Consider the following 27,441-nt stretch of genomic DNA (forward strand, 5'->3'; position numbering starts at 1 on the left):
GCGCTGCTGCCAATTCCCAGAGATTGCGCCTGGGTACCAGCCCGCCCCAGAAAAAGTTCACGCGGTCATGTAGCAGCAGCATTTCAGGGATTATGGAAAATCACAAGCACATCTGGCACCAGACTTTACCCTTAACAACCTTGTTGTAGCACCAGCTAATGTGTTTGTTCTCCAGGATCCGCTGGGATTTTGCCTGTGGGGAATCCCCCCAGCAGGGGAACCGCCTCTACCCATGTGGCCCAAGGACCCCAGACTTCACTCTGCTCCTGGGGATTCACCAGTCTCACTGCCAGGTATCGAGCTGTGGAGTTCAGGCTCTGTGCCCCTCCTGTTTATAGAGTCTTAATGGAATTTAAACCCTCTCCTTTCTCTTTTCTACCTTTTCATTTCAGTCCCTGTGGCTATTTCCACTTTTCCACTTTGTCTTCAGCTGCTTTTGGGGGGGTGCTTTTCCCATACTCCCCCCCCCCCCCCCCCCCCCCGCCGTCCTCCCTCTGCAAGCAAAACAGCTTCCTGCCCTCCGGGGCCTCTCTCTTCCCCAGTTTACCTCTCCACGCCGCATACCTGCTGAGTTCTGTGATTGCGGGTTGTGCAGATTGTTGTTAATCCTCAACTCAGTTTTCTGTATGTGCAGGGTGGTTTAGTGTTGATCTGGCTATAGTTCATGGACACAAGACACACAAAAAACTTCCATGCTGTTCTGCCATCTTGGCTCCTCCTCCCAACTCTTCTTTAAATGCTTGGTAGCATTCACCTGTAAAGCTGTCTGGTCCTGGACTTTTGTTTGTTGGGAGTTTTTGGATTACTGATTCAATTTAATTGCTGGTTAATAGATCTGTTCAAATTTTCTATTTCTTGCTGATTGATTCTGTTTTGGAGGTTATATGTTTCTAGGAATTTATCCATTTCTTCTAGGTTGTCCAATTTTTTCTCATATAATTTTTCATAATATTTTCTTATAATTATTTATATTTCTGGGGTGTTGGTTGTTATTTCTCCTATTTCATTTCTAATTTTGAGTTCTCTCTCTGTGTTGTTGTTATTGTTTTTCTTGATGAGTCTGGCTAAAGGTTTATCATTTTTGTTGGTCTTTTGAAAGAACCTAGAACCTGGTAATCTTGATGTGTTCAGGACACAGATATGGGCATATCAGGAGGTGAGAGAAGCTACAATTAGCAAGGCAGAGTGCCAGGGAGGAGGGAATTAACAAAGAGCAAGTTTTGGAGGTTTGTAGAAGGTTCCCCCTGAATCTTTAGTTGAGTACTGATCTGCACATGCAAATAAGGAAATTACCTGAAGCTGGGGAAAGAATGTTAGAAACCAGTAGGTCAAACAATTCCCACAGTTCACCTAGGGCTTGGAATATTTTTTATGCAAAGCCAGAGTGGAAAGACAAGATAACACACAAGGCATCAGACAGAGTTGTCAGAGAGAACTTAGTACTATAGCTATATTAGGCTGATCTAGATGTAACCTAACACGTCTTTTTTTTTTTAAAGAAAATATCAATATTTGTTTACTCTGCAAAGTCAGTACAACTTTTTATTATATTTTCATGGTGCTTTAGTGGATTTTTAAAGCAGATATTTCTACCAAAGAACATCAGTTTTATTGATTTCCAGTTTTTTGGGCTTTTTAAATCTCTAAGCTGATGATGAAGATATTATCATGAGTTTCAAGGGCATCTGATAGTTTCCTGAAGTCATAGAATTTAATGTAATAGCTTTTAAAGATGCTTTTATTTTATTGCTTCCCAACTTTATTGAGGTAAAGCTGAAAAATAAAATTGTATATATTTAAGATGTACGACATGATGATATGTCTATATATTGTAAAACACTTACCACAATTAAGTTAATTAACACTTCCATCACCTTACATAGTTATTTTTTTGAGTGTATGTGGTAAGATCTGTTCTCTTAACAAATTCTGAGTATACACTATAGTACTATTAACTATAGTCACCATGCTGTACATCAGATCCTAGAACTTACCCATCTTGTGCTTGAAAATTTGTACCCATTGACTAATTTCTCTCCATTTTCCCCAACCCTCAGTTCCCAGCAATGGCCATTCTACTTTCTGTTTCTGTAAATGCAATTTTCTTTTTTTTTTTTTTTAGATTTCACATATAAATATAACAATGTAGTATTTTTCTTTCTCTGTTTGGCTTATCTCACTTAGCATAATGCCTACCAGGTTCATCCATGTCACAAATGGCAGAGTTTCTCTTTTGTGGCTGAATAACATTCCAGTGTGTGTGTGTGTGTGTATTATTTTTTTCATTCATTCATTGATGGAAAATTGCATGAGGAAATGGTTAAATGCCCATGACTCTTATTCCTGGGACATGGTCTCTCTCTTGCCACATAACCTATGGCATCAAGTAGAGTTACTTATAATCAGTTCACTGAAGAAGAAGATACTTGAGTCTGATTTATCAAACAGTTCTGTATAATATGCTAGCATCATCTAAAGTTCACAGCTGGAGTACCAGAGTCCTGCTCATGTATGGCCTTGGTGAAAATTTCAGTAGCATAACTTTGAGAAGTGACCTAGTTGTATAGCTTGGAAAGATAAGTTTGCAGAGTTATGGATTTTTACTGATTTACTGGCAGTGAGTAATTAATGGTTTGGCTGAATGGTTGGGGACTTATAAGGAGTACAATTGGAAAATTAGCAACAAGAAAGATATATGTCCATAAGTTTCTCTGAATGGACACAGAATAGGAATATAAATGAGTCTCATGTAATTGCCCCCCAAAGAGCAATATCAGAAGAAATGTTAATAATTAAGTGGACAAAATGATCTATTCCATGGATGTCAGCCTCTTTCAAAAGCCACCCTTGCTATTGCTATGAATAATAGACTGTCCTTTGTCACTGACCCAAGAGACACAAAACCATTGAAATCTAACTTGTCAGAGGGCATGAATGGTGAAATCTCAGATCCTTCACAATTCTTTTTTTTTTTTAATTTTTTTAATTTTTTTATTTCTAGGAGAGAGAGAGAGAGAGATAGCGTGAGCAGGGGAGGGTCAGAGAGAGAGGGAGACACAGACTCTGAAATGGGCTCCAGGCTCTGAGCTGGCAGTCATCACAGAGCCCAACGCGGGGCTCGAACCCACGAACCGCGAGATCATGACCTAAGAGAAAGTTGGACGCTTAACCGACTAAGCCACCCAGGCGCCCCAGATCCTTCACAATTCTTGAAAATAGGATTATTTTAGGGGTGCCTGAATGGCTCAGTTGGTTAAGTGTCCAGCTTCGGTTCTGGTCATGATCTCACGGTTTGTGGGTTCAAGCCCTGCGACGGGCTCTGTGCTGACAGCTAGCTCAGAGCCTGGAGCCTGCTTCAGATTCTGTATCTCCCTCTCTCTCTGACCCTCCTGTGCTCGCATTGTCTCTCTCAGAAATAAATAAAAACATTTTTAAAATTTTAAAAAAGATTATTTTAGACCAGTGTAATTTCATATGTACTGCTCATTCCTCTTTTCAAGAGAACAATGTATATGTCTATGATATATTAACATTTTAATCAACAAGTAAATGCATTAGGCTTTGAGAAATAAATTCAATCTATTCATTTATACAGTAATATAACAATTACTGTACATGCGTATATACAGTTATTTTTCATTTCTAATGAAAATGAAATTTGGTTAGGATGCGTTGGTCCTAGTAACAGAAACAAAACTCTTCCTGCTTTATGCAAAAGGGATAATTTGTTATAAAATTACAAGGGCACTTTAACCAAAGCCCAGAACAATAGTTAAAAACAGGACACTAACAAATATCAGATCTTGCTAGCTTAAGCAAATAGGGGGATTTATTATTAGGATAACGTGTGCTATACCAAGCCAAGCCAACCCTTCATGAAGGGTTGGAACAAGGAAATGGAGAACTGTTAGAAAGCCAGGAATTGCATTCTCCTGATCTCTCATCTCTGCTTTTCACTTTGCAAGTGCTCCACTGCTCTCTCACTGTAGATTTACTGTTTTCCCTTCCCAAACCACAAGGTAAGACATGACAGCCCACAGCTCCCCAGTTTGTTTCCTCTATTCCAAAGACTAATCAGATCAAAGCTACAATCTCTTATTTCCAACCCCAAATTCCTAGGAAAGTTTTAGCATCTCACCAAAAGTAGAGATGACTTTTCTGGGATAGGACACCAAGAGACAGAAAACATTTAATATATATGTGATTCCTTACAGACCTTAAACTGAAATAACTTATTTAGATGGAGGGGTGGATATTAGAGAGATGTTCTCACAACTGATAACTAGTAGAAATGACAAGGAGCTTCAGAAGATAGGTGTTCTAATCCTTTTTAATATTTCCCCTGGGACAGAAATGATAGACCTGGGTAATGCTACTATCTTAACTGAGACAAGTTTATTTTCATTTACTGTAATAGGTATGATTTATCTCTTGGGAAGGCCTGCACAGGTTTGGTAGGAGTAACAAACACAAAAGCTAATATTACATTTAATATTTTTTCCCAAAGAAAAAAAGAAAAAGGGGACTAAATACATGGACAGTATTTAGGAGAAAGAGGGGAAAAAAGATTAATTACATAGTGGGTGTCAGAAATCCCTCAGGACCAAACATAGAAATCTGATCAAGGGTCTCTGATTAGAGAGGAACTCTGATTCATCTAGCTTGAATCAGCTGCTCAAGAACATAAATGTCCACATTTCCATCACAGTGGGGTAAGGATTGGGAAACCATTCTGAGAAGCAGACACAGGAGAAGGCAAAGAAAAAATTATATTCTGGATTCTCACAGTGCTCCAGGCTCCCCTAAAAGAGCAACAGTATAATGTTTACCAACATCGTGACAAAATAACATTTGAATGGTAGGTGATTGATGTATTTAAAATTCAGAACAGCTGATGGAAGTATTCTGCCCAGCCCTACACACATTGAAATAAAATTGAAAAATGTCAAAAGTATAAAGAAATGCTGTGAATGTTTTATTCAAAAATCTATTTGTGCTAAAGATTTCTTATTTTCTCTGCATGTTAAAATACATTTGGATTATTTATTATATCCTTTGATGAGATACAAGGAGTTAAGCTTAATGTTCATGATGTCACTGTAATTTTTCCTGCATTTGTTTCTAGAAATAAGAATCGGCAAAGGAAGTAGGACCACTATATGGCAAAGAACAAGAAAAGTAATATTAGTATGGACATTTTAAGAGACTCAGAAGCTGATAATTTGGTTTCAACTTTCCATGATTTCAGTGTATACAAAGTTTCAAAAGAAAAAAGTCATTCAATATTATGTTGAAATTTTTGTATTTCAACCTCTGCATTTCTTCGTGAAAATATTTCCTTAATGCTGTCATCTTTCTGATCATCATAAAGTGACATATTCAGTACACTTTCAGTACATTCTTCTAATGGAATTGTTGATAGATATGAAAATACTTTTTCCATTAGAGGTTCCCTGAGAAAAGGCATTGGAGAACTCTCTTTTGCTGGAGTGTCATCAGAAAACCAGTCATCAGCTGCTTCTACACTTTGGCTGTAATAAGAATCAGATGGTAGTGTCGATAAGCTTAAGGTACCACTGCTGGGATGTGTTGTCAAGCTAATCTCTGAAGGGTCGCAAATGACCTTTTTTGTTGCAAGGCAGAATTCATCTTTAGAGTGATCTTTATTTGCTGTAAAAGAAAATTAGACTGTTAATATTACATATTCATAAGCCAAATCTTACTTATAAGGACAATGTTACTTTTTAAAATTCAGACTCTTTTGAGGATTATAATGGACAGTGGGATGAAATAGTAAAATTCTGAGTTGCTATCATCATCTGTACAATGTTGAATATGTAATTAGGAATTAACAATTTCATGATAATCAAGAATAGAAAAGTCTATTCTAAATAAAATCAACCTGTTTTAGCAGGAGAAGATTCTAAAAAGGCTAGAAAGCTCAGGTTTGGAATGTCCCTTAAATCAGAAAATGTAGATAGTTTCTTAAGTATTTTTAGCTAAGTATTCCCTGATTTTTTAAAATAAAATTTAAAAATACATGCTTCTGGGGATGCCTGGGAGGCTCAGTTGGTTAAGCGTCTGACTTTGGCTCAGGTCATGATTTCACAGTCCCTGAATTCATGCCCGGTATCGGGGTCTGTGCTGACATCCTAGTCTGGAGCCTGCTTCTTTGGATTCTGTGTCTCCATCTCTCTCTGCTCCTCCCCTGCTCATGCTCAGTCTCTCTCAAAAATTAATAAACATTAAAAAATTAAAAATTAAAAAACATGCTTCTATAAGATTATAAAATGTTTGGTCCACAGTGGGAAGGGCCTGTGGGTTGGTTTCACACCAATTAAAGTAACATCTAACATTTCTAGAGTGCCTTACAATATATAAAGATGCTTACATATCTCACATATCGTCTCAATAATTTTTCAAGGTACTTACTATTAGCACCACTTCACAAAAGAGAAGACATGATTAGAGACTGAAGACTCACCACAAATCTAGACTTCATCTAGACTTCTAGTTCTCTAAGACTAATGCTTCTCTCTTTACATTATTTATGTTGCATGTTTGGTATTTTAAAATCTAAGTTTTAGAAAATATCATACTATATAATATCCTAAGTATCTTGAATAATATTTAATATTACATATGTATACAATATACAATATTTAATATAATATGATATTAATATGTAACATTAATTCTTTTTTTTTTTAAATGTTTTTATTTATTTCTAGGAGAGAGAGAGAGACAGCATGAGCAGGGGAGGGTCAGAGAGAGAGGGAGTCACAGACTGAAACAGGCTCCAGGCTCTGAGCTGGCTGTCAGCACAGAGCCCGACGCGGGGCTCGAACCCACGAACCGCGAGATCATGACCTAAGCGAAAGTCGGACGCTTAACCGACTAAGCCACCCAGGCGCCCCTGTAACATTAATTCTTAAAGCTGTTAGATACTATTACATTTCGAATATCCAACATTTCTTTTCTTTTCCTTTTTTTTTCTTTTTTAAAGTAGGCTGCATGCTCAGTGTGAAGCCCAAGGCAGGGCTTGAACTCACCACCCTGAGATCAAGACCTGAGCTGAAATCAAGATTTGGACACTTAACCAACTGAGCCACCCAGGTGCCCCTATTTCCAACATTTCTTAAATTGTGTAGGAGGATAACATTTTGAGGTTCTAGGGACTATGCAATATGCATAATCAAAGGATTATAAAATACTCATGTCTTTTGACCCTGGCTATGATACCTTTTGGTATAAATAAGGAACAAATATTTAAATTAAACATATTAAGATATGACATTGCAAGTTTTGTTTTCTGAGAAATATATCCCCACTCACATACTAATCCATTAACATTTCCCTTATACTTCCATGGTTTTAAAAACAATATTTAGGTAACATTTAGGTCAGCTTCTTGATATTTTAAGATGTGCATTGCTATAAGTTGGTTTCTTTAATAAATTCTTGAGAAAAATTACCTTTTATACGTGTTGTTTCCTTTTCTCTTTGCTCCTCCTACATAAAAAAGTTATTTTATTTAAAAAAATGAATGCTTTCTATGTAATTTTTAAAATATATTTAACATATTTATATGTTATATGTTTGATGGAAATTTTTTTCCATGATATGAATTTATTTCACCAAAAATATGTTGTCAGAAAAGAAAAAGTATTGAGGTATCATCTGGAAAGAATATGAATTAGTTCAAGAAAGCAGTCTCAGGATAGAGAATGAAAGGGTGAAATAGAGTTCATCTGGATTATTTCTCTCCCTCCTCACTAACTCAGAGTCACTTGGTTAGAACTAGAGAGGGCTAAAAAAATAATTAGAATTCCTAGACTTACTCATTTCACTAACCAACAAAAACAAAAAAGTGAATTTTATAAAAATGTGTCTATTCTTTTGAAGCAAATAAAACAGTTACTCAAACAATACATTCCAGATGTGTTCTGGAAAATGTCATGGGATAGTAGTTCTCAACTCCAGGGCATCAGTGCTTATTTAAATGCTGATACTTGGGCATAATATCAGACCCCACTAAGACAGATTCTCTGGGGGGTGTTTGGGAGTATGCATTCTAGCACATTCTGCAAGTGGTTCTGATTCAGGTTTTCCTTAGACCACTAGATAAACAATGGGTTAGTACATAGGGTTTTTGGAATTGGCTGGAGAGATAATAACACTGTCTCTTGTATTTTGGGGGAACAGTATTAGTACTCTGTTCTGATGTGCATTGTCCTGTCCCCCAAAACAGTTTGCTTAGGGTACACTGTACATATATGTGTGTGTGTGTATGTGTGTGTGTGTGTGTGTGTGTGTGAATGTCTTATACATATATATATAGGATAACATTAAGCACTTTTTTCACTATCAACTTTACTTATTTGTCACTTTTACCTTTTATTAAGATAAATGCCAGTAGAGTCTCCTCATTTACCTTGCCGGATTTAAGACCAATTCAATTTGTGACTCCTGTACAAATTATATTAGAACGCTGCCCCTCAGACTTTTATGTGCCTATGTCTTACCTGGGGAGTTTGTTCAAATGCAGGCTATGATCCAGTGGGTCTGGGGCAGGAGGGGGATGGTCTGAGATTCTGCAATTCTAATAGACACTCCCAGGTAATGATAATATTGCTGGTCTGGGGACCACAGAATAAGGCCCTAGAATGATTGAAATTCACCCAAACTAAGGGAATAACAAAATGAACATTTTACATATTGCTGACTATAATTAGGTAGAATTTTTCTGAAGGGCAATATAACAAATCTACTTCCAGAAATGTATTATGCCAAGTTAATAGTTTTGGGTTTATGTAAATATACAGTTACCAGAATATTCTTTACAATATTGTTAAGCATTTTTAAAACTCTAAATTTAAAGTTCTAGAAGAAATTCTTAAATGTAATACGATACATAAATATTAATACAATGGATATTCCTCCAACTATTAAAAATGATGCTATCGTATCAGAAGTAAGGAATCAAAAAATGATGAGGACATATCAAAAAGACAGAAAAATAACCTTCAAGGGGCTCCCACTGGTTAAATTTGGAAAAACTTGTGCATCAAAATAATTATAGTAATGGAATATAATCTGCTGAATGACACAGAAACTCATTAGTCTATGTAGATAATAAATCAGTGCATAAAGTAAGAAAGATGGGGAGCTTTTTTCTTATAGTAGAAAGCCAAATGACCAATAGTGGTAGAATTAGAAAAACATCATTTTGCTACAGTTTTGTGAAGATTGGCTCAGGCAAGAATAATTTATATAGCTAGTAAGTAGAGTTTGATGAAGGATATTTACATGGTTACAAAGTGTCATCACACAAATTATTTAATTGCTAGGGTAAAAACCAGAATAATACACTGGGGTGAAGAACAGACATAATCCTGATTGTGTGATCAACTAAAATCACTAGTGAAAAGCAGATGAACATTGTATGTCTTCAGAGGTGATAAAATGAATCTGATTATAAGGAAAGTCGAACTGAGCCTATGATCTATAAAATAACTGACTTGTATTCTTCAAAAATGTCAGTATCAGGAAAGACAATGAAAGGGCATTCTAAAATATGTTAAACTGAATAATGATGAAAAGAAAATACATAAAAATTTGTGGGATGCAGGGGCACCTGGGTGGCTCAGTCAGTTAAGTGTCTGACTTTGGCTCGGGTCATGATCTCATGGTTTGTGAGTTTGAGCCCCACATCAGGCTCTGCACTGGCAGTGCAGGGCCTGCTTGGCATTCTCTCTCTCTCCCTGTCTCCCTGCCCCTCCCCCACTAGCTCTTTCTCTCTCAAAATAAATAAACTTTAAAAATTTTTTTAAAAATCTGTGGGATGCAGCAAAAGCAGTACCTAGAGGAAAATATAAATATTAAGTGTTTATATTATAAAGGGAGAGAAGTCTAAGAATAATAAAATTGAAAATTTCTAGCAAGACTGATTTAGGAAAAAAGAAATATAATCAGGAATAAAAAGTGCCACCACTAAAGTGTCTACAGATATTAGAAGGATAATAAGTGGATGCTATTAAAAACTTTATGCTAGAACTTTATGTTCTAGGATTTTGATGGTTTCCTGTCTTACATTTGCCTTTTACCCATTTTGAATTTATTGCTGTGTATGGTGTAAGAAAGTGATCCAGTTTCATTCTTTTGCATATTGCTGTCCAGTTTTCCCAACACCGTTTGTTGAAGAGACTGTCTTTTTTCCATTGGATATTCTTTACTGCTTTGTTAAAGATTAGTTGACCATAGAGTTGTGGGACCATTTCCGTGTTTCCTATTCTGTTCCATTGATCTATGGGTCTGTTTCTGTGCTAGTACCAGACTGTTTTGATTATTACAGCTTTGTAGTGTATCTTGAAATCTGGGATTGTGATGCCTCCAGTTATGTTCTCTCTCAAGATTGCTTTGGCTATTTGAGGTCTTTTAATTTTAGGATATTTGCAAAATATAAAATTTAATCTATTCATACAATGGGATACTGTATAACAGCCCATAATGAACTATGAGTATATGCACCAACGTGGATGAATCTCAGAAACATAATGTTGCATAAAAAGGTAAGAGTATATTAGACATGGAGTTTAAACACATGTAAAATTTAATAGTAGATTGCTCAAGGGTCTATAGTATTTGTGGTAAAACCGTAAAGGAAAGCAAATAAATGGTTAACTGCAATTACAGGATAGTGGGTCCACATAAGGGTGAGGGTACAGACTGTAAGAGATAAATGACCTGCCTGCCTGTCTCCAGTAGGTGAGAAAGGGGCCAGTACACAGGCAGAAATTGAGATGAGAAAAAGAGGGACAATAAGAAAAAGAATCTTTTTGTACTGAAAGTGATTATGGCTGAGGTCAGCACTACCTTATTATTTTCATACCATGTTTTCATTCAAAGTTTTATACTATTTTTCTTCTAAATTAGGTTTCTATAACTATCAAGAGTCCTGAATAATATTTTACATTTACTTGTCCATTATTTATCTCTTCCACTAGGGCTATAATGTGAGTGGAGCAGGGACTCTTGTCTTCCATATTCACTACCAAATTTCCAGTTGCCTAGAACAGTGCCTGGCATATAAGCCTTTATTAGATATTTGTTGAATGAACAATAAGTAGTTAAAACTCAGGACTACTATATATGTATTTCTTCCATCATAGTACTCATGATATTTTTGTAACTGTCTGTATCCATCATTAGGTATGAAGACATCATTATACCAATAGTATCTAGCAAAATACCTAGCATGTGATGAGTACTGAGTAAATTCAATTAATATTAAATGTATACATAGAAACATTCTTTTCTCTGCAATGCAATCTCAATTTCAAACAATCTTCAGAGCTATTAATCTTTTTAAAAATTTTTTTTAATGTTTTATTTATTTCTAGGAGAGAGAGAGAGAGAGAGAGACAGTGTGAGCAGGGGAGGGTCAGAGAGAGAGGGAATCACAGACTCTGAAACAGGCTCCAGGCTCTGAGCTGGCAGTCAGCACAGAGCCCGACGCGGGGCTCGAACCCTCGAACCGTGAGATCATGACCTAAGCGAAAGTCGAAAGTCGGACGTTTAACCGACTAAGCCACCGAGGCGCCCCCAGAGCTATTAATCTTTAGAATTAACTTGATCATTAAACCCACCTGCTTAAACACCCCCCTCCCCCAAGAATTATAATAGTATAGTTACTCACTATGTGGCCAGGCACAATGAGTGTTTTTTACATACTGATTCATTTACTTTCTATAACAATACAATGGAGATGAAATCACCCCTATTTTGCAGAAGAGGAAACAGACATACAAAAGTTAAGTAATTTGCCTAAGATTACACAGCTAGTAGTGGAAGAGCAAGGATTCCAAACTGCATCAACTGGCTCTGCAGTCTATGTCCTTGACTATAATCCCATAATGCCTCCAGTGGATCTGTAAAGCCTATGGGGTAAAATCCAAAATCCTCAGGCTGCAAGTTAGGATTCTCACAACCTCGTCTCCAGGATCTTTTCCCACCACTTCCTCCTATGAACCCTAGACTCTAAACTTTATAACATTTTTACTGAACATATTACTTTCATAGCTGCAAGCCTTTAAACATAGAATATCTATTGTTCTCTTTTCTCCTGGCAAATTATTTCCTTCTCCAAATCCAGCTAAAAATTTCTTCTCTGTGAAGCCTTCCTCAATTTACGCTCCTTTCCCTGCATTTCTTCAATTTTGTGGCTCTTAACACATTATGTTGTAATTTTTAGTTTATATGATTTTCTTTGCTACTAACTTGGGGCTTGTCTAGGTCTGAACTCATATCTTATTTATTTATGTGGCCTCAGTGCCAAAACTACTGTTGTCATATTTAAGGCACTTGAAAAATATTTGTTAAACAAATGAAAACTGGGTTCAACTTGAGTTCAGTATTCAAGTTGTAAAATGAAACTTTGATATCCTATCAACTTGTTGCTATTTATTAATGCTATAATAATAATAATAGTAATGTTATCAACTACTAATACTTATTTTGTTTAACTATAGCATAGCTTTAAACTTCTACTGGCATCTCCCTTGTTTTACTTTGTGCATACAACACAGTTTTTGACATAACATAATGGAAAGCCAACTATGTGTCTGCCTTTTACCACTTGTAATGTACTACACTAGCATCTCTAAGGTAAGATTCATATCTTAACCATCCTTAATAGGGGGCTTCCAGAGCTTAGAATACAATGAAGTCTTAATAAATCCTTGTTAATTGTACTTAATTTCAATTAGTTGGTTTTGTTAGATTATTTGGTTATCTGAGTATCCTTGTATTTCCAAATTACTTTCTTCTGACAGGCCTGGAAATTTTGCTTTTTCTTATGCCATGTATCTTCAATAAAAATCCCAATATGAGGAGTGTAGGCTCTCAGGTTAGAAATTCAGAGAAGCGGAGTGCCTGGGTGGCTCAGTCAGTTAAGCATCCGACTTTGGCTCAGGTCATAATTTCACCAGTCGGTGAGTTTGAGCCCCATGTTGGGCTCTGTGCTAATGGCTCAGAGCCTGGAGCCTGCTTCAGATTCTGTGTGTCTCCCTTTCTCTCTGCCCCTCACCTTCTCACACTCTGTCTCTCTCTCTCTCAAAAATAAATAAGCTTCAAAAAAAAATTTTTTAAAAAGGAATATAGAGAAACAACTATAAAAGCAGACATTTTCATTTAGTTTTTCAATTTCTTATAATATAAAAACTCACCAGTTTGGATCATTTAAATATAGGCCCATGTTATTATCCCTCAAATATAAAAGTAATAATGGATACTCTTTCAAATTTAAAGACAATGCTAATGACATAGTATTAAATAAATTATTTGAAAATATTTCAAGAAAATATCATACATTACCTGTAATTGGCATCCTCCAGTATGAAAGTTTCGAGAAATAAAAACACACTGAGAATGTGATTTAATCTTTGCCTTTGATGATCTTTGCCCGCATCTCTCATCAGTCGCTTTGCATTTGGAATTTTGAAATATTTCTCTGAAAAATATTTTATAGAAGACATTTAAACATGAGTTCCATTATAAACCAATTAAATTGTTTCTACTAGTTATACATAAAGGTTTAAAATCAGAATATATTGTTATATATTAATTTTTAAAGCACAAATCAATATATATATTATCTTCTCATGTTACCGATTTATTACACCTATTTTATTCATAGTATGTAAATTAAGCTACTTCTTATGCAGGGTTTAATATTTCTAGTTTGAAATTAACCATGATTTTTTTATATCCTTTCTGGTTGTGAGATAATCAATCTACTTTAAACTTTCATAAGTTTGCTTTCAATGGCAAAGAAAATGAAATGAAACTCATTCATCAGTCTTATACTTAATATTATACCCGGCCAAAGTAAGACGAAGGAAACTGAATTGAAACTCATACTTACAATGCAAGAGTACTTGTGATCTTTATCCATGCAACACAAATAATTTTGAGAGACTGTTAAAAATAATCAATCAGCAAGTAGAACTCCAGCTGATCAAAGAGAGTTAAGTATAAGGAAATATAGTTTCTAACAGTCATTCTAAACTTAACAATTTAAAAAAATAGTGCTGATTGCCATTTCTTCTTACAGAGGTACTAGAAAATTTCTAAATTAATTCAAGAGATTACATTGTTACTTATTGATGTATAGGCAATTAGGATTCCTTCATTCATTGAATTCAGTTCCCTTAAATATTTATTGAATGCTTACTATATGTTGGGCATTATGCTGGGTGTTGTGACAGCAGAAATAAAGCACAACCACTACCTTCATAGAACTGTTATTGCTCTCATAGAGTTTCAACACTATTAAGGAAGATAAACATTAATAAAATACTGACAAGAAAATGAAAAATCACAACTTTGGAAAGTATTATCAAGGAAAGGTACCTGGTGTACTGTGTAAGTACAGAACAAAGGGAATTAATCTGGTTAGAGAGAGGTCAGGGAAGACTTTTCTGAGGGAGAGATGATTAAATTGGGCAACTGAAGAAACAGTAAGATATTAGATAGGTGTGATGGAGGAAGAAAGATGTAGAAGAAAGTATAGTCTAGTCAGAAAGAACAGCGAGTATAAAGACCTAGGGGCCAGATTAGGACAGTGTATCAGAAGCAGTGAAAGCAAGAAGGAAAGTGGGAGACAAAATGGGGGAGTATGCATGGGCAAACCATGTAGGGCCTTGTATTACAAGTTGTGTCTTTCTCCTAAAAGCATTGAGAAGTCCTTTATAATATAGTGGGGATGGGATGGGATGGTTGGGTGACTTGATTAGATATGTATTTGGAAAATGTCTGTCTGAAACATGGAGAAGAGACTTAATGAGGGCAATACTGAAGGTAGAGGGTCAGTCATAACTCCTACTGCAGTAATCTATATGAGGAATAAGGATAACTTAAATAAGATGACAGTGGTACTTGAAAGAAATGGATATATTTGAGTGATTTATGAGGTAAAATAAGTAGAACTTGGTGATGGTTCAAATTTGGGGGAGGTGTGAAAGGGAGGAGGATACTAAGCATGTTTACAATTTTCAGAGAGAGAAAAAACAACCCTACCTTAACCTCACATTCTCTTCCAGCTTCTGACCTATTTATCAACTTCCCTTCACCAAAAACACAAAACAAAACAAAAACAAAACCTTCCTTAAAGAGAGTCTATGCTTGATTCAATCTTCTACCCTTTTCTGAAGTCCAGTGAATATCTTATGATCATTACTCTAAATTCTGTATCAGGCATATGATTTATTTCTCTTTCATTTAAACTTCCTGCTGTGATTTTTGTCTTGTTCTTTCATTTGAGACATATTTCTCTGTCTCATCATTTTGTCTAACCTTCTGTGTCTGTTTCTTTTCCTTTTTTTTTTTTTAATATTTTTATTTATTTCTAGGATCGAGAGAGAGAGAGAGATAGAGAGAGAGCGTGACCAGGGGAGGGTCAGAGAGAGAGGGAGTCACAGACTGAAACAGGCTCCAGGCTCCGAGCTGGCAGTCAGCACAGAGCCCGACGCGGGGCTCGAACCCACGAACCGCGAGATCATGACCTAAGCGAAAGTCGGACGCTTAACCGACTAAGCCACTCAGGCGCCACCCCTTCTGTGTCTGTTTCTTATATGTTAGAAGTCAGCTGTGTCTTCTGCTCTTGAAAGTAGTGGCTTTATGAAGAAGAGATCCTATAGCACCCTGCAGTGCGGTATTCCCTGTTCACCAGAACCTGGCTCCAGAGGAGTTTCCTATGTGTGTTGCTTGCATCCTACTATTGTGTCTGAGTCATTTTTCATTTCAGTCCAGACATCTGGACTTTTTGCCTGTTGCAGGCTGTGCTTGCTCTCTGCGATGTTAGTGAGATCCAGGTAGGCCAGCTCTGAAGGGATGTGACAATAGAAGCGCTTGCGGGCAGAGCAGTGGTGTTAGCAAAATTTACACTCAACCCCTAGTCCTAGGCCAAACCTCCCACAGCCAGGGGATGGGGGTGGTGGTAGCAGCCAACTGGGAGTGCTTGGCAGCTGGGTGGGGCACATGCAGTGTTAGCAAAATTTGCAATGGGTCACTGGTCCTAAGCTGGATCCCCCTAAAGTATAGTGGCTGGAGGGGCACAGCATGTAGAGGCAGTGTGTATAGCATTAACAAAAGTTGCACTGAGTCCAGGGCTGAGACCGCAGGCTTGGAGTGGGGGAATCCTCAGGAGAACTTGTGGGCAGGGCATAGTATTAGCAGGTTAGGTAGCAATGCCTGTGCAGTGCCACCTCTCACTGATGGCTCTGTGTTTATGCTTGGGGGCAGGGGAGGAAAATGGCACCTGCCAACTCCTTTGTTCCCAGAGAAATCCCCCAACAAGCTCTGAAATCAGTAGAATCTGATCTCTCTCCCATTCTGCAAGCTGTTGCTTCTATGTTGCCTCTCCACAGGCTTTTGCTGTGAGGATAGAGACCCAACTATCACTGGCCCTCTGACTTTGAAAACTCCAGGCTCCAATATGGGGATTTGTTTTCTCTATGTGGGCTTCTTGGTGTTTTTCCCTCTACATAACCACAGCTTCCTCCCTCCTGTGGGCAACTCCGGACCACAGTTTCTGCATTTCCTGGTTTCTCTAATGCAGCTTCTTCTCCACATTTAGTTGTGGAGGTTGTTCTACCAGTCTTTGGATCTCTTTCTGGTTTATTAACTTAGATATGAGTGATATCTAGCTGTAAATATGGGATGGAGTAAGCTTAGGGTCTTCCTACTCTGCCATCTTCCCAGCACCCTTGAAACTTTTTCTACTTTTGACTTCCTTGATAGTGTACCTCTCTGTTTTCACACTCAGATGTTGATTCTTCCTATTGTTTTGCTAGATTTCTAAGTGTTGGTGGGCTGAAGGGCAGAGTCCAAGGTTCTTCTCTTCTCTTCCAACAATCACTCTCTCTGGTTAGTCTCACCCAGTTCTATAACTTAGATACCCTCTATTAATTGATACCCTAAGTCTTCAAGCTTGACTTCTCTCCTAAAGTTCCTACATGTATATGTGAGGATTTGACATTTCTAATGGATGTCCAGTAGACTTTCAAACTTATATCCAAGATGTAACTCCTAGTTTATCACTATTCCCTCAGCTTGCTCCTCTTTCTAATCATCTTCTCATTTCAGTAAATGGTATGATCAACTACTCAGTTCCTCATGGTAAAAACATAGGTGTTAACATTAATTCTGCCATTTCACTTATCTTTCCTTACCTCATCCAACACATCAGCAAGCCCTGCTAACTTTACCTGCAAAACACATCCCAAACCCAACCCCTTCTTTCCATCTCCTTTACTTTCATATTAGTCCAAGACATTATCATCTCTGACCTGGACTATGCAATAGCCTCCTAATATTCTTTGCTTTCACTCTTGCTCAGTTAAAATTTAGGCTTCACAGAGAAGTAAGAGAAATCTTAAAAATATGAATCAGAACTCTCATACATCGCTGGTTGGAGTAAGTACCCACTTTGGAAAACTGTTCAGCAATTTGGTAAAAAGATAACTATTTGATCCAGCAATTCCACTCTTTGGTATTTACCCAAGAGAAGTGAAAACACATGTACAAAAATATTTATACAAGATTGTTCATAACAGCCTTATTCCTAAGAACTAAAAACTGGAGGTGACCCAAATGTCCATTAACAGAATAAGTAAACTAAGGTATGTTTATACACTGAAATACTATACTCATTAGTAAAGAGAATGGAATACATATAATACAACAACATGCATGAATCTCAAAAGTATGTTAAATGAAAAAAAAAGTAGACATAAAAACTCCACATGATTCTATTTGAATGAAATTCAAGACTAGACAAAATTAATCTGTGGTAATAAAAATTAAAATAATGATTGCTTCTGGGTGGGAGGTGGGGAGTGATGCCTGGAAAGGAGCATGAGGCAACTTTCCAGGGTGATGGAAAGTTGTATATTTTGACTGGGGCTGTGAATACATGGGAATATATTTGCTGAAATTCATCATCATACAATTAAAATCTATGCACTTTATTATATGTAAATTATATCTCAAATTTTAAAAAGTGTTATAAAATGTAAATCATCTATAGGTGACATTTTAGTGCCCTTAAAAGGGGGATGATATTTCTGCTACCTCATAGGGTGGTTATGAAGTCTAAATGAAATAACATATAAAGCACTTAGAACAATGCATAGTATGTAGTAAGCACTCAATGTTAACCATTATTATGCTGATAATGTTATTCCCCTGCTTAAAACCTTATGATGGCACAAATAATAAAATCAAACCCCATATTCTAGTCTACAACATCCCATGTGATCTGGCCCTTATCTATATCTTCAGTCTCATCATTTTTACCCTCATTTACTATAATCTGTTCACACTAGCCTTCTTTCCGTTTATTGAACAAAACCAAGAACATTGCCATGTACGGTTTGTGTACTTGCTATCCCTTCAGCTTAGAAAGCTCTCTGACAAAGTCTTCAAATGTCTGGCTCTTTCTTTTAACTCAGATCTCAGATTAAACACCGCCCACTAGAAGAGATGTTCCTTGGCCACTTTAGTTTTCATTATCTGTCTCTTCCCAATGGCACTGCTACTCTATGAATTAGGAATCCTGTCTGACTTGTTCGCAGTTGTATCCTCAGTCCCTAGAACAATGGCAGCCACCCAATAAATATTTGTTAAAAGATTTAGTAAGTGAAGATTGTCTAGTTTTCTGACTTGTGCAAGTGAATAGTAATATGCATTAATTTGCTGAAATAGGAAATACTGGAAGAATATGTGCAAGAACATGTTAAAATTTACATTAAACAAAGCAAATACTGAACTAAATAATCAAAACCACCAAATTTTAAGGTTTTCCATGTCTGGAAAAAGACTACATTTAGTTTATACCAGAGCATTCTGTCAGCTCTTATCTTAAATATCTCCTAAAGAAAGAGGTTTTCCATGTCAGTAATGTTTTTAATCTCTAATTAGAAATAAAAAAATTTTTAGTGTCACATCTTATGATTTGAGCCCATGTCTTCCAAACAATAAAATATATCTCATTATTCCTTGAAATTTTAATGCATGAAGACTGCTATGATAGTACTCACACGGCTCTACTTGTGGGACTTCTCTTTCCAGGCTATTGTTTTTTTAAGGATAACATGAAATTTATTTGATCTTTTTTTTTTCTTAACTAGTTTATTGTCAAGTTGGTTTCCATATAACACTCAGTGCTCATCCCAGTAAGTGCCCTCCTCCATGCCCATCAGCCCCGTTCCCCTCTCCCCCACCCCCAGCAGCCCTCAGTTTGTTCTCAACATTCAAGAGTCTCTCATGGTTTGCCTCCCTCCCTCTCCCCAACTATTTTACCCCCTTTTTCTCCCCCATGGTCCTCCATTAAGTTCCTCCTAATCCACCTATACATGCAAACATATGGTATCTGTCCTTCTCTGCCTGACTTATTTCACTTAGCATAACACCCTCAAGTTCCATCCATGTTGCTACAAATAGCCCAATTTCATTCTTTCTCATTGTCCAGGCTATTTTAAACATGTAAAGCTTTCCCTCCCCAAAGTGTCTGTAACCAAACCTCAAGTTATAGAATCTATACCATTATAGTTACCATTATAGTTATTTAATACCATTTGAAAAAATCTTTCTTTGTATTTTTAAGGGAAAAGAAGTTAAATATTTAATAAACCTTACCTTCGTTTGCAAATCAGGAACCACAAAGCTGATGCCAAAGCAAAAAAACCAATTCCCAAAGTAACAGCACCAGCAGCCAGAAAATAGGTTAAGGGGTTTAAAAAACCTATACAAATAAATTATAAAAGATTATTTCATACAAGTATCTTCATTCTCCATGTAAAATTAAATGACATAATATTTCAAAAGATATTACATCTTTTGAATCAACATCACACTACATAGGGTAGTGTGATGACATTAACCAGGAAGTCAGGAGACAAGCTTACAAGTTCATAATTGGAAAAGCCTATTAGAATTATATGGTATAGCTTTACTTTTACAGATTATAAAATTGAGGTCCAGGTAAGAGAAGGACCTGAACTGAGATTAGGCTACAGATTAAAGCTAGTCCTCTGGTTTTATTTTGTTTGTTTGTTTGTTCCTATTATCCCTACTACCAATCATCTTAATCCTGGTATATATTGAAAATAATTAAAACTAAAGAATACATAAGGTAATAATAGTCAAGTTGGTCAAGTATTTATTAAGATTCTGGTATGTGATACCTAAAAATAAAGCAAGTTGTAGGAAACTTTACAGAAAGCTGTATACAACAAGAAGGGCCTTAAAACAATTTAGAAGTATAGTTGACCCTTGAATTACATGAGAGTTAGAGGCACCAACCTCTGCACAGTCACAAATCCATATATAACTTTTGACTCCCCCAAAATTAAACTACTTACATATGTACATATAAAAACAATAGCTTACTATTGACCGGAAGCCTTACCTTTGTCATAGTTAATTACACTTATTTCATATGTTCTATGTATTACATCCTATAGTCTTACAATAAATAAGCTAGAGAAAAGAAAATGATATTAATAAAATGATGAGGAGAAAATACACTGACAGTTCTATACTATATTGAAAATCATCAGTGTATAAGTGGACCTGCACAGTTCAACCCATGTTGCTCAAAGGTTGACTTCATGTTACCTGGGAAAAAAGATTTTAAAAGTATAAAACTATAGAGTACAAACTGATGGTTGACAGAGGGTAGGTGAGTAGTGTGATGGGTTAAATAGGTGATGGAGATTATGGAGTGCACTTGTGATGAGCACTGGGTATTGCATGAAAATGCTGAATCACTAAATTATATGCCAGAAACTAATATTACACTCTATGTTAACTAACTGAAATTTAAATAAAAAATTTAAGAAGTAATATAAAACTAATGGAAGTTCTTTATGTGGGAACACATTATAAATTCCACTAAAAATATGACATGATAGACTTTGTTGTTCCCATACTTTTGTTATTTCCTAAGTAATTTCCAGCTTCCAAGATGATGCTTCTCAAGTCTCAGTTTTCTTTGGGTTCAAAAAATGTCTAAACTTGGGAATTAATGGTACCAACAAGTTATACCAAAAAAAGTGATACTTAACAATACAAAAAAAACCCATTCTAAGTGCACATTAGGAAGTCAATTAAATATATTATGATGATACATATGAAAAATATCATATTCTTTAATTATTTAGTGAAATATTTCTCAACTTCAATACTATTAATCTTTTGGATCAGATCAAGAGTTGTAGGATTGTCCTATGCATTGTGCCAAAGATGTCTCCAGGCAAATGTATTCTGGGGACAAAACTGCCCCCACTTGAGAATCACTGTCACAATGGTATGAGGAAATATCAGATAGCATTCAATGATAAAAGCAAGATAGATAAAATGCATATTTTTAAAAAATTAAAAAGAAATAGTTGTACTCAAATATAAGATAAAGATTTCTAGGGGTGCCTGGCTGGCTCAGTTGGAAAAGCATGCAACTCTTTATTTCAGGGTTGTGAATTTGAGCCCCACATGGGGTGTAGAGATTACTTAAAGAAATGAAACTTTGAAAAAAAATGAAAATTTCTATAGACAAAAAAAAAAAAAAAGCAACACAGAGAAATAAATGGAGGCTACAACCACAGGCATGTGAAGCACTGAGATCTGGAAGCAAGAATTAGCAGAAGAAACAGAGAAAATCACTGAGACAAGACTTAGATCAAACCATCCTTTGGTACTGTGAATGACTCTATAGTAACAAAATCTCTGAGGGAATGGAGTCCTGAATCACCAATAAAAGACCAAGAAGCGGATGCCTGGCTGGCTCAGTCAGTTAAGTGTCTGACTTTGGCTCAGGTCATGATCTTGAGGTTCCGTGAGATGGAGCCCCACGTTGGGTTCTGCACTGACAGCATGGAGCCTGGAGCCTGCTTTGGATTCTGTGTCTCCCTCTCTCTCTGTCTCTCCCCCGTTGAGCTCTCTCTCTCTCAAGAATAAATAAACATTAAAAAATTTTTTAAAAAATGGGGATGAGCACTGAGTGTTATGTGGAAACTAATTTGACAATAAACTATTTAAAAAAAATTTTTTAAAAAAAAAAACAAGAAGCAACATTGGAAAATGGAAAATTCAAAAATTTTATGATAAAGTCTACTTTGAACACAATTAATGAGATGAAAAATAAGACTGAGAAACTTGCTGAATTACATCAAGAAATGAAAAATATAAAGAAATCATGAGACTTGGAAAAGATTAGGAGAGTATAATATAAAAGTAATAAGGGTTCCAAAGAAAAAAATAGAGGATTGGCAGAGAGGAAGTACATGGAGTAACAACCTAAGAAGGCTTTTATTTAAAAAATTTTTTAAAAATTTATACATAGTAAAATTCATTGGGGTGTGTGTGCAATTCTATAAGTTTTGACAAAAACGGAGTGTTTAATCTCATCACCATAACCAAGTTACATGACACTTCTATCACCTTCCCAGATTTCCTCATACTGCCTCTTAATAATCAAGCACCAATTATTGGTAACCATTGTTTATTTTCCATTCCCATTCTCTATCCTTAATACTTTTGCCTTTCCCACAATTTCATATAAATGGAATCATACAGCATGTGGTCTTTTGAGCCTGGCTTTTTTCACTTAGCATAATGCATTTGAGATTCACCTACGTTGTTGCATGTATCAATTGTTCATTTTTTTTTATTGCTGAGTAACATTCCATTTTACAGATGTACCACAGTTTGTTTATTCCCCAGCTGAGAGATGGTTGTTTCTAGTTTGGGGTTGTTAGATTGAATCTACTATCCATTTGCATAAAAGTGTTTGTTTGAACATAAGTTTTTATTTCAGTAGGGTCATGTAGCATGTATATATTTAAATGTATTGGGGCTCCTTGCGTGGCTCAGTCTGTTAAGTGTCCAACTTCAGCTCAGGTCATGATCTCACAGTCTGTGAGTTCGAGCCCCGCATCAGGCTCTATACTGACAGCTCAGAGCCTGGAGGTTGCTTCAGATTCTGTCTCCCTTTCTGCCCCTTCCCTGTTCCCACGGTCTCTTTTTCTCTCAAAAATAAACAGTTTTAAAAAGTATATATTTAAATGTATAAAAAATGCCAAACTGCTTTCTAAAGTGTCTGTACCATCTTGTTTTCCCATCAGCATTATTTGACAGTTCCACTTGCAATTCCACCAATGGTGGTACCATTGCCACTATTTGGTGTTGTTAGTTTTATTTCAAGCATTCTAATAGATATACAGTGGTATCTCACTGTGGTTTTAATTTGTGTTTCCTTAGTGAATAATGATATTGAACATCATTGCACACATTTATTTGTCATCCATATCTCTTCTTCAGTGAAGAATTTGCTCAAATCTTTGCTGATATTTTAGAATTCTTCAAGTCCTTGGTCAGATATGTGATTTGGAAATATTTTCTCCAAGTCTATGGCTTATGTTTTCAATCCTCTTAAGAGTGTCTTTTACAGAGCAAAACTTTTACATTTTGGTGATGTCTAATTTATTAACTTTTTGTTTGTGTGGCTTATGCTATGGGTCCTATCTAAGAACTCTTTGCCTAATAAGCCACAAAGACTTTCTCCTATGTTTTCCCATAAAGGAATTATAGTTTATGTTTTACGTTTAATTTATGATTCATTTTGGATTACTTTGTGCATAAGGTATATGTCAAGCTCCTTCCCCCCCCCCCTTTGGATATATTTATTAAAAAGACTATCCTTTTTTCACTGAGTTGTCTTTGCGCCCTTGTCAAAAATCAAGTAGATACATTAGTGTCAGTCTATTTCCAGACTCTGTATTCTCTCCCCTTGATATATGTTGTCTATCCTTTCACCAATAACAACAACAATAATAATATCTAACATTCATATGGTAAATACTGTATGCCAGGCACTGTTCAATGTATTATGTATTTAAATTCATTTAATTCTCACAAAACAACTCTAAATTAAGTACTATTATTTCCTCATTTTATAGCTGAGGAACAGATGAGGCAAAATAAGGTTAAGGAACTTGCTTAAATGCACACAACCACAAGTGAGGGAACAATAGAATTTAAATATTGCTAAGGTTCTTCCTTATCTAGATCAGGTGGAGAATAGAGACATGGAATATCATTAGATTTTGTTAGAAAAAAAAAAGCCAGTTATTTGGATACTAATATTCTACAACAATGAGAAAGAATAAACTACAACTATGCACAACAAAGTAGATAAATTTCATAAATATTGTTGAGCAAAAGAAGACAACATAAAATTCAAACACAGTTATCTGAGGAGTTCAAGAGTGCTGATAATGTTCTGTTTCTTGAACTGGGTGCTGATCATATAGGTATGTTCAGTGAAAATTCATCAAGGCTAACACTTATAACTTTGAATAAATTAGATATATATGTATCAGCATGAATAGAACTGAAAAACATAATGTTCAATGAGGGGAATGGGACTATGGGTGGAACATAGACTTTATCTGAAATGTTCTATTTCTTTAAAAAATGAAAGATCTGAAACTTATATGACCAAAAAATATGCATTTAGTAGGAAATTACATGGGTGCTTGTTATCCCTTTTCATTTTCCTTTTCTTTTCACTTTTCTGGTTTCCATATTTATATACATGAAAAAAATATATGGTTTCATATATATTTCATATATGGTTTTCATATGCATATTTCATATATATATGTATATATATATGGCCTCAATTTTGTAAAAAAAAAAGGAAAAAATTAAAGGGGAGGAACACTTGTATAAAGAAAATAATCAACATTGGTTATCCCTGGAGTAAGGGCTTATAGTGACAATTTTCCACTCTAGACCTGTGTGTGTGTATTTTCTACAATGAGTGTCTTTGAAAAATCAGGGGAAAAATTTTTAAGCTTCTTATGTAATTCTTGATACTACAAGTCTCCTTGTAGAACCTTCTCTATTGTTACCACTGTGATGATAGCCCACTTAACTGTCTCCGCCTACAGATATCTGCCCTCTTCTTTATTTTTTATTTTTTATTTTTCCCAAGTCTCCATTAGGGAAGAAAATAGGTGTGACTAGTACACCATCATTCTCCCTAATAAGTAGGTCATTTACATCTTAGGGAAATCCCAGTGAGGTTTAAAGAATCTGAAAGTTTCCAAACCACTTTACCAAGAGAAAGACAAATTACATATTTGTTAATACCTTCAACAAGTCACACTTTCTCTCTAAATCCATCTGTAAAACAAAAAGACTGGACTTTGTGATCATTAAGATCCCCTTCTCACTTTAAAGTTTTAGTCAATATATATTTTAAAGAAACATTATGTACAAACATAGTGTCTTTACTTTCTTGATTCTGCTCTTAAGTATCCTGTCTAAAGTAAGGAATCCTCATTCTCAGCAGTTACTATATCACATCACCTTGTTTGTCTTTAATAATTACTATCATAAATCATTTTCTTTACTTTTTTTTTTATTGTCTATTGTCTCTCTTCCTCCACCAGAAGTTAAATCTTTCTTACTCTGGTATTCTTAGAGTTTAGAATAACGACTGGTTACTCAAGAAATGTTTGAATATTCAATGAATGAATGATAGTGATTATGCTAAATGCTAGTATTACAAAAATGAGTAAGTATGTTGTTTAGTAGGAAGGCCTACTAAACATAAATGTGATACATGTGAAAAGGAATAATTACAATTAAAAAGTATCTAGGTGCTGTAATAGAAGAAATAAGTACAAAACGTGGACACAAGTAAATTTAAAAAAAATAAAGTAAATTTTTAAAAGCTCCATAGTTGGGGCGCCTGGGTGGCTTAGTCGGTTAAGCGTCCGACTTTCGCTTAGGTCATGATCTAGCGGTTCGTGGGTTCGAGCCCCACATCGGGCTCTGTGCTGACTGCCAGCTCAGAGCCTGGAGCCTGTTTCAGTCTGTGACTCCCTCTCTCTCTTACCCTACCCTGCTCACGCTGTCTCTCTCTCTCTCTCTCTCCTAGATAAAATATTAAAAAAAAAAGTTTTAAAAAGCTCCATAGTTTAGTTAAACATTGCTTGAGAACTTTCTATTGCCAAACCTTTGCCAAAAATTGGTGATTCAAAGATAAATAACACATGATAATGGAGTTTATAATCTGGAGGAGACAAGACATTTAAACGGATATGTTTATTAAAATATTCTAAGTGCTGTGATAATGACCTTTTGGTAGTGCTAAGACAACAGAAGCAGTTTGACCAAGTGCAAAAACTGTTCTAGAGATAACACTTGAGCTGAATCTTACAGAATGTGTAAGAGATAACTAGGCAGGAACATTACATCTTAAATCAGGTTATGATTCTTCCATCTTAAAATAAATAAAACTCTCTCCTGGGAGACCATTCAGCATACAATTGATCCTTTTTTTTTTTTTTTTTTACCATTTGTAGCCTAAACTCTTAAAATGAAAATTCCTACCTCTTCACATCTATTTCCAAGGCATTAATAACTTCATTAACACAAAAATCAAAAGGTCACTATTGGCCATTCTCTCTCTTTTGCCTTCACATCAGTACAGTAAATTCACTTGGTTTTCCTCCCATTTATGTGTCTAAACTTTTATTGCCTTTATAGGTCCCTCTTCCTTACCCATCTATCCTTTAACATATCTATCTATATCTAATGCGTTCTTTATATTGATATAAAGGATATATATTTATATATCTATAAATCTGCATATACATCCTTTAACATATCTGTCTATATTTAGATTCTGTTTTGAGGTATTTGAGGGATGTAGATAAATATAGAAGTTAACTATACATACCTGTGTTTATATCTTTTCCCAAAACCACTAGGTATTTGTATCAGGAGTGTTTTCAGATTATTTTTTGCAATGATTCCAGAACTACAAGTCCTGTTTTATTTTTTCAGTTATTCATAAATTACCTGTTTATTATACTCTTTTAGGGTTTTGCCAGAATTCAGTCTCAGGTTACTAAAATTCAACAAAAATCTTTTGAACACCATTTATGTGTAGAATACTGTTTCAGATACCAAGTGAGGGATAAAAAGCCATTTAAATAAGATTGAATCCTTGTCTTGAAGGTTTAAAAATCTATAATAAGATATAAGCAAGGCTCATATGCAACCAGTTTAAAAAGCTGACGATACTGACTTCTTTAGTTGGTGTCTGCTCTGAGTGGTTAGAAGACTAACCAGACCTGTCTGTGAATATGGAAAAGTTACTCATTGTGCTGGTTGGATTTTAATGTTCTTATTTGAAAAATGGATGCCACCCTCCTACACTGTTGGTGGGAATGTAAACTGGTACAGCCCCTCTGGAAAACAGTGTGGAGGTTCCTCAGGAAACTAACAATAGAACTCCCCTATGACCCAGCAATAGCACTGCTAGGAATTTACCCAAGGGATACAGAAATGCTGAGGCATAGGAGC

The 27,441-nt window shown here is 35.7% G+C and overlaps 1 protein-coding gene across 2 annotated transcripts in view; it reads right to left on the bottom strand.

The window, feature by feature from the left end:
- Nucleotides 1-5,002: 5,002 nt before the first annotated feature.
- The window catches only part of CUNH1orf185 (chromosome unknown C1orf185 homolog), a 24,166-nt gene continuing 1,727 nt past the window's right edge, over nucleotides 5,003-27,441 (bottom strand). For both annotated transcript variants that reach the window (XM_039223856.1, XM_039223857.1), the window contains exons 2-5: nucleotides 19,699-19,804; nucleotides 13,375-13,510; nucleotides 7,476-7,512; nucleotides 5,003-5,670 (exon numbers count right to left, since the gene is read on the bottom strand). In XM_039223856.1, coding sequence (XP_039079787.1) covers nucleotides 5,276-5,670; nucleotides 7,476-7,512; nucleotides 13,375-13,510; nucleotides 19,699-19,804 — 674 coding nt within the window. In that variant the 3' untranslated portion in view covers nucleotides 5,003-5,275. The remainder of the gene's footprint in view (nucleotides 5,671-7,475; nucleotides 7,513-13,374; nucleotides 13,511-19,698; nucleotides 19,805-27,441) is intronic.

The sequence above is a fragment of the Hyaena hyaena genome, unplaced genomic scaffold (assembly GCF_003009895.1).
Source record: "Hyaena hyaena isolate Hyena2069 unplaced genomic scaffold, ASM300989v1 scaffold_1469, whole genome shotgun sequence".
NCBI classification, from domain to species: domain Eukaryota; kingdom Metazoa; phylum Chordata; class Mammalia; order Carnivora; family Hyaenidae; genus Hyaena; species Hyaena hyaena.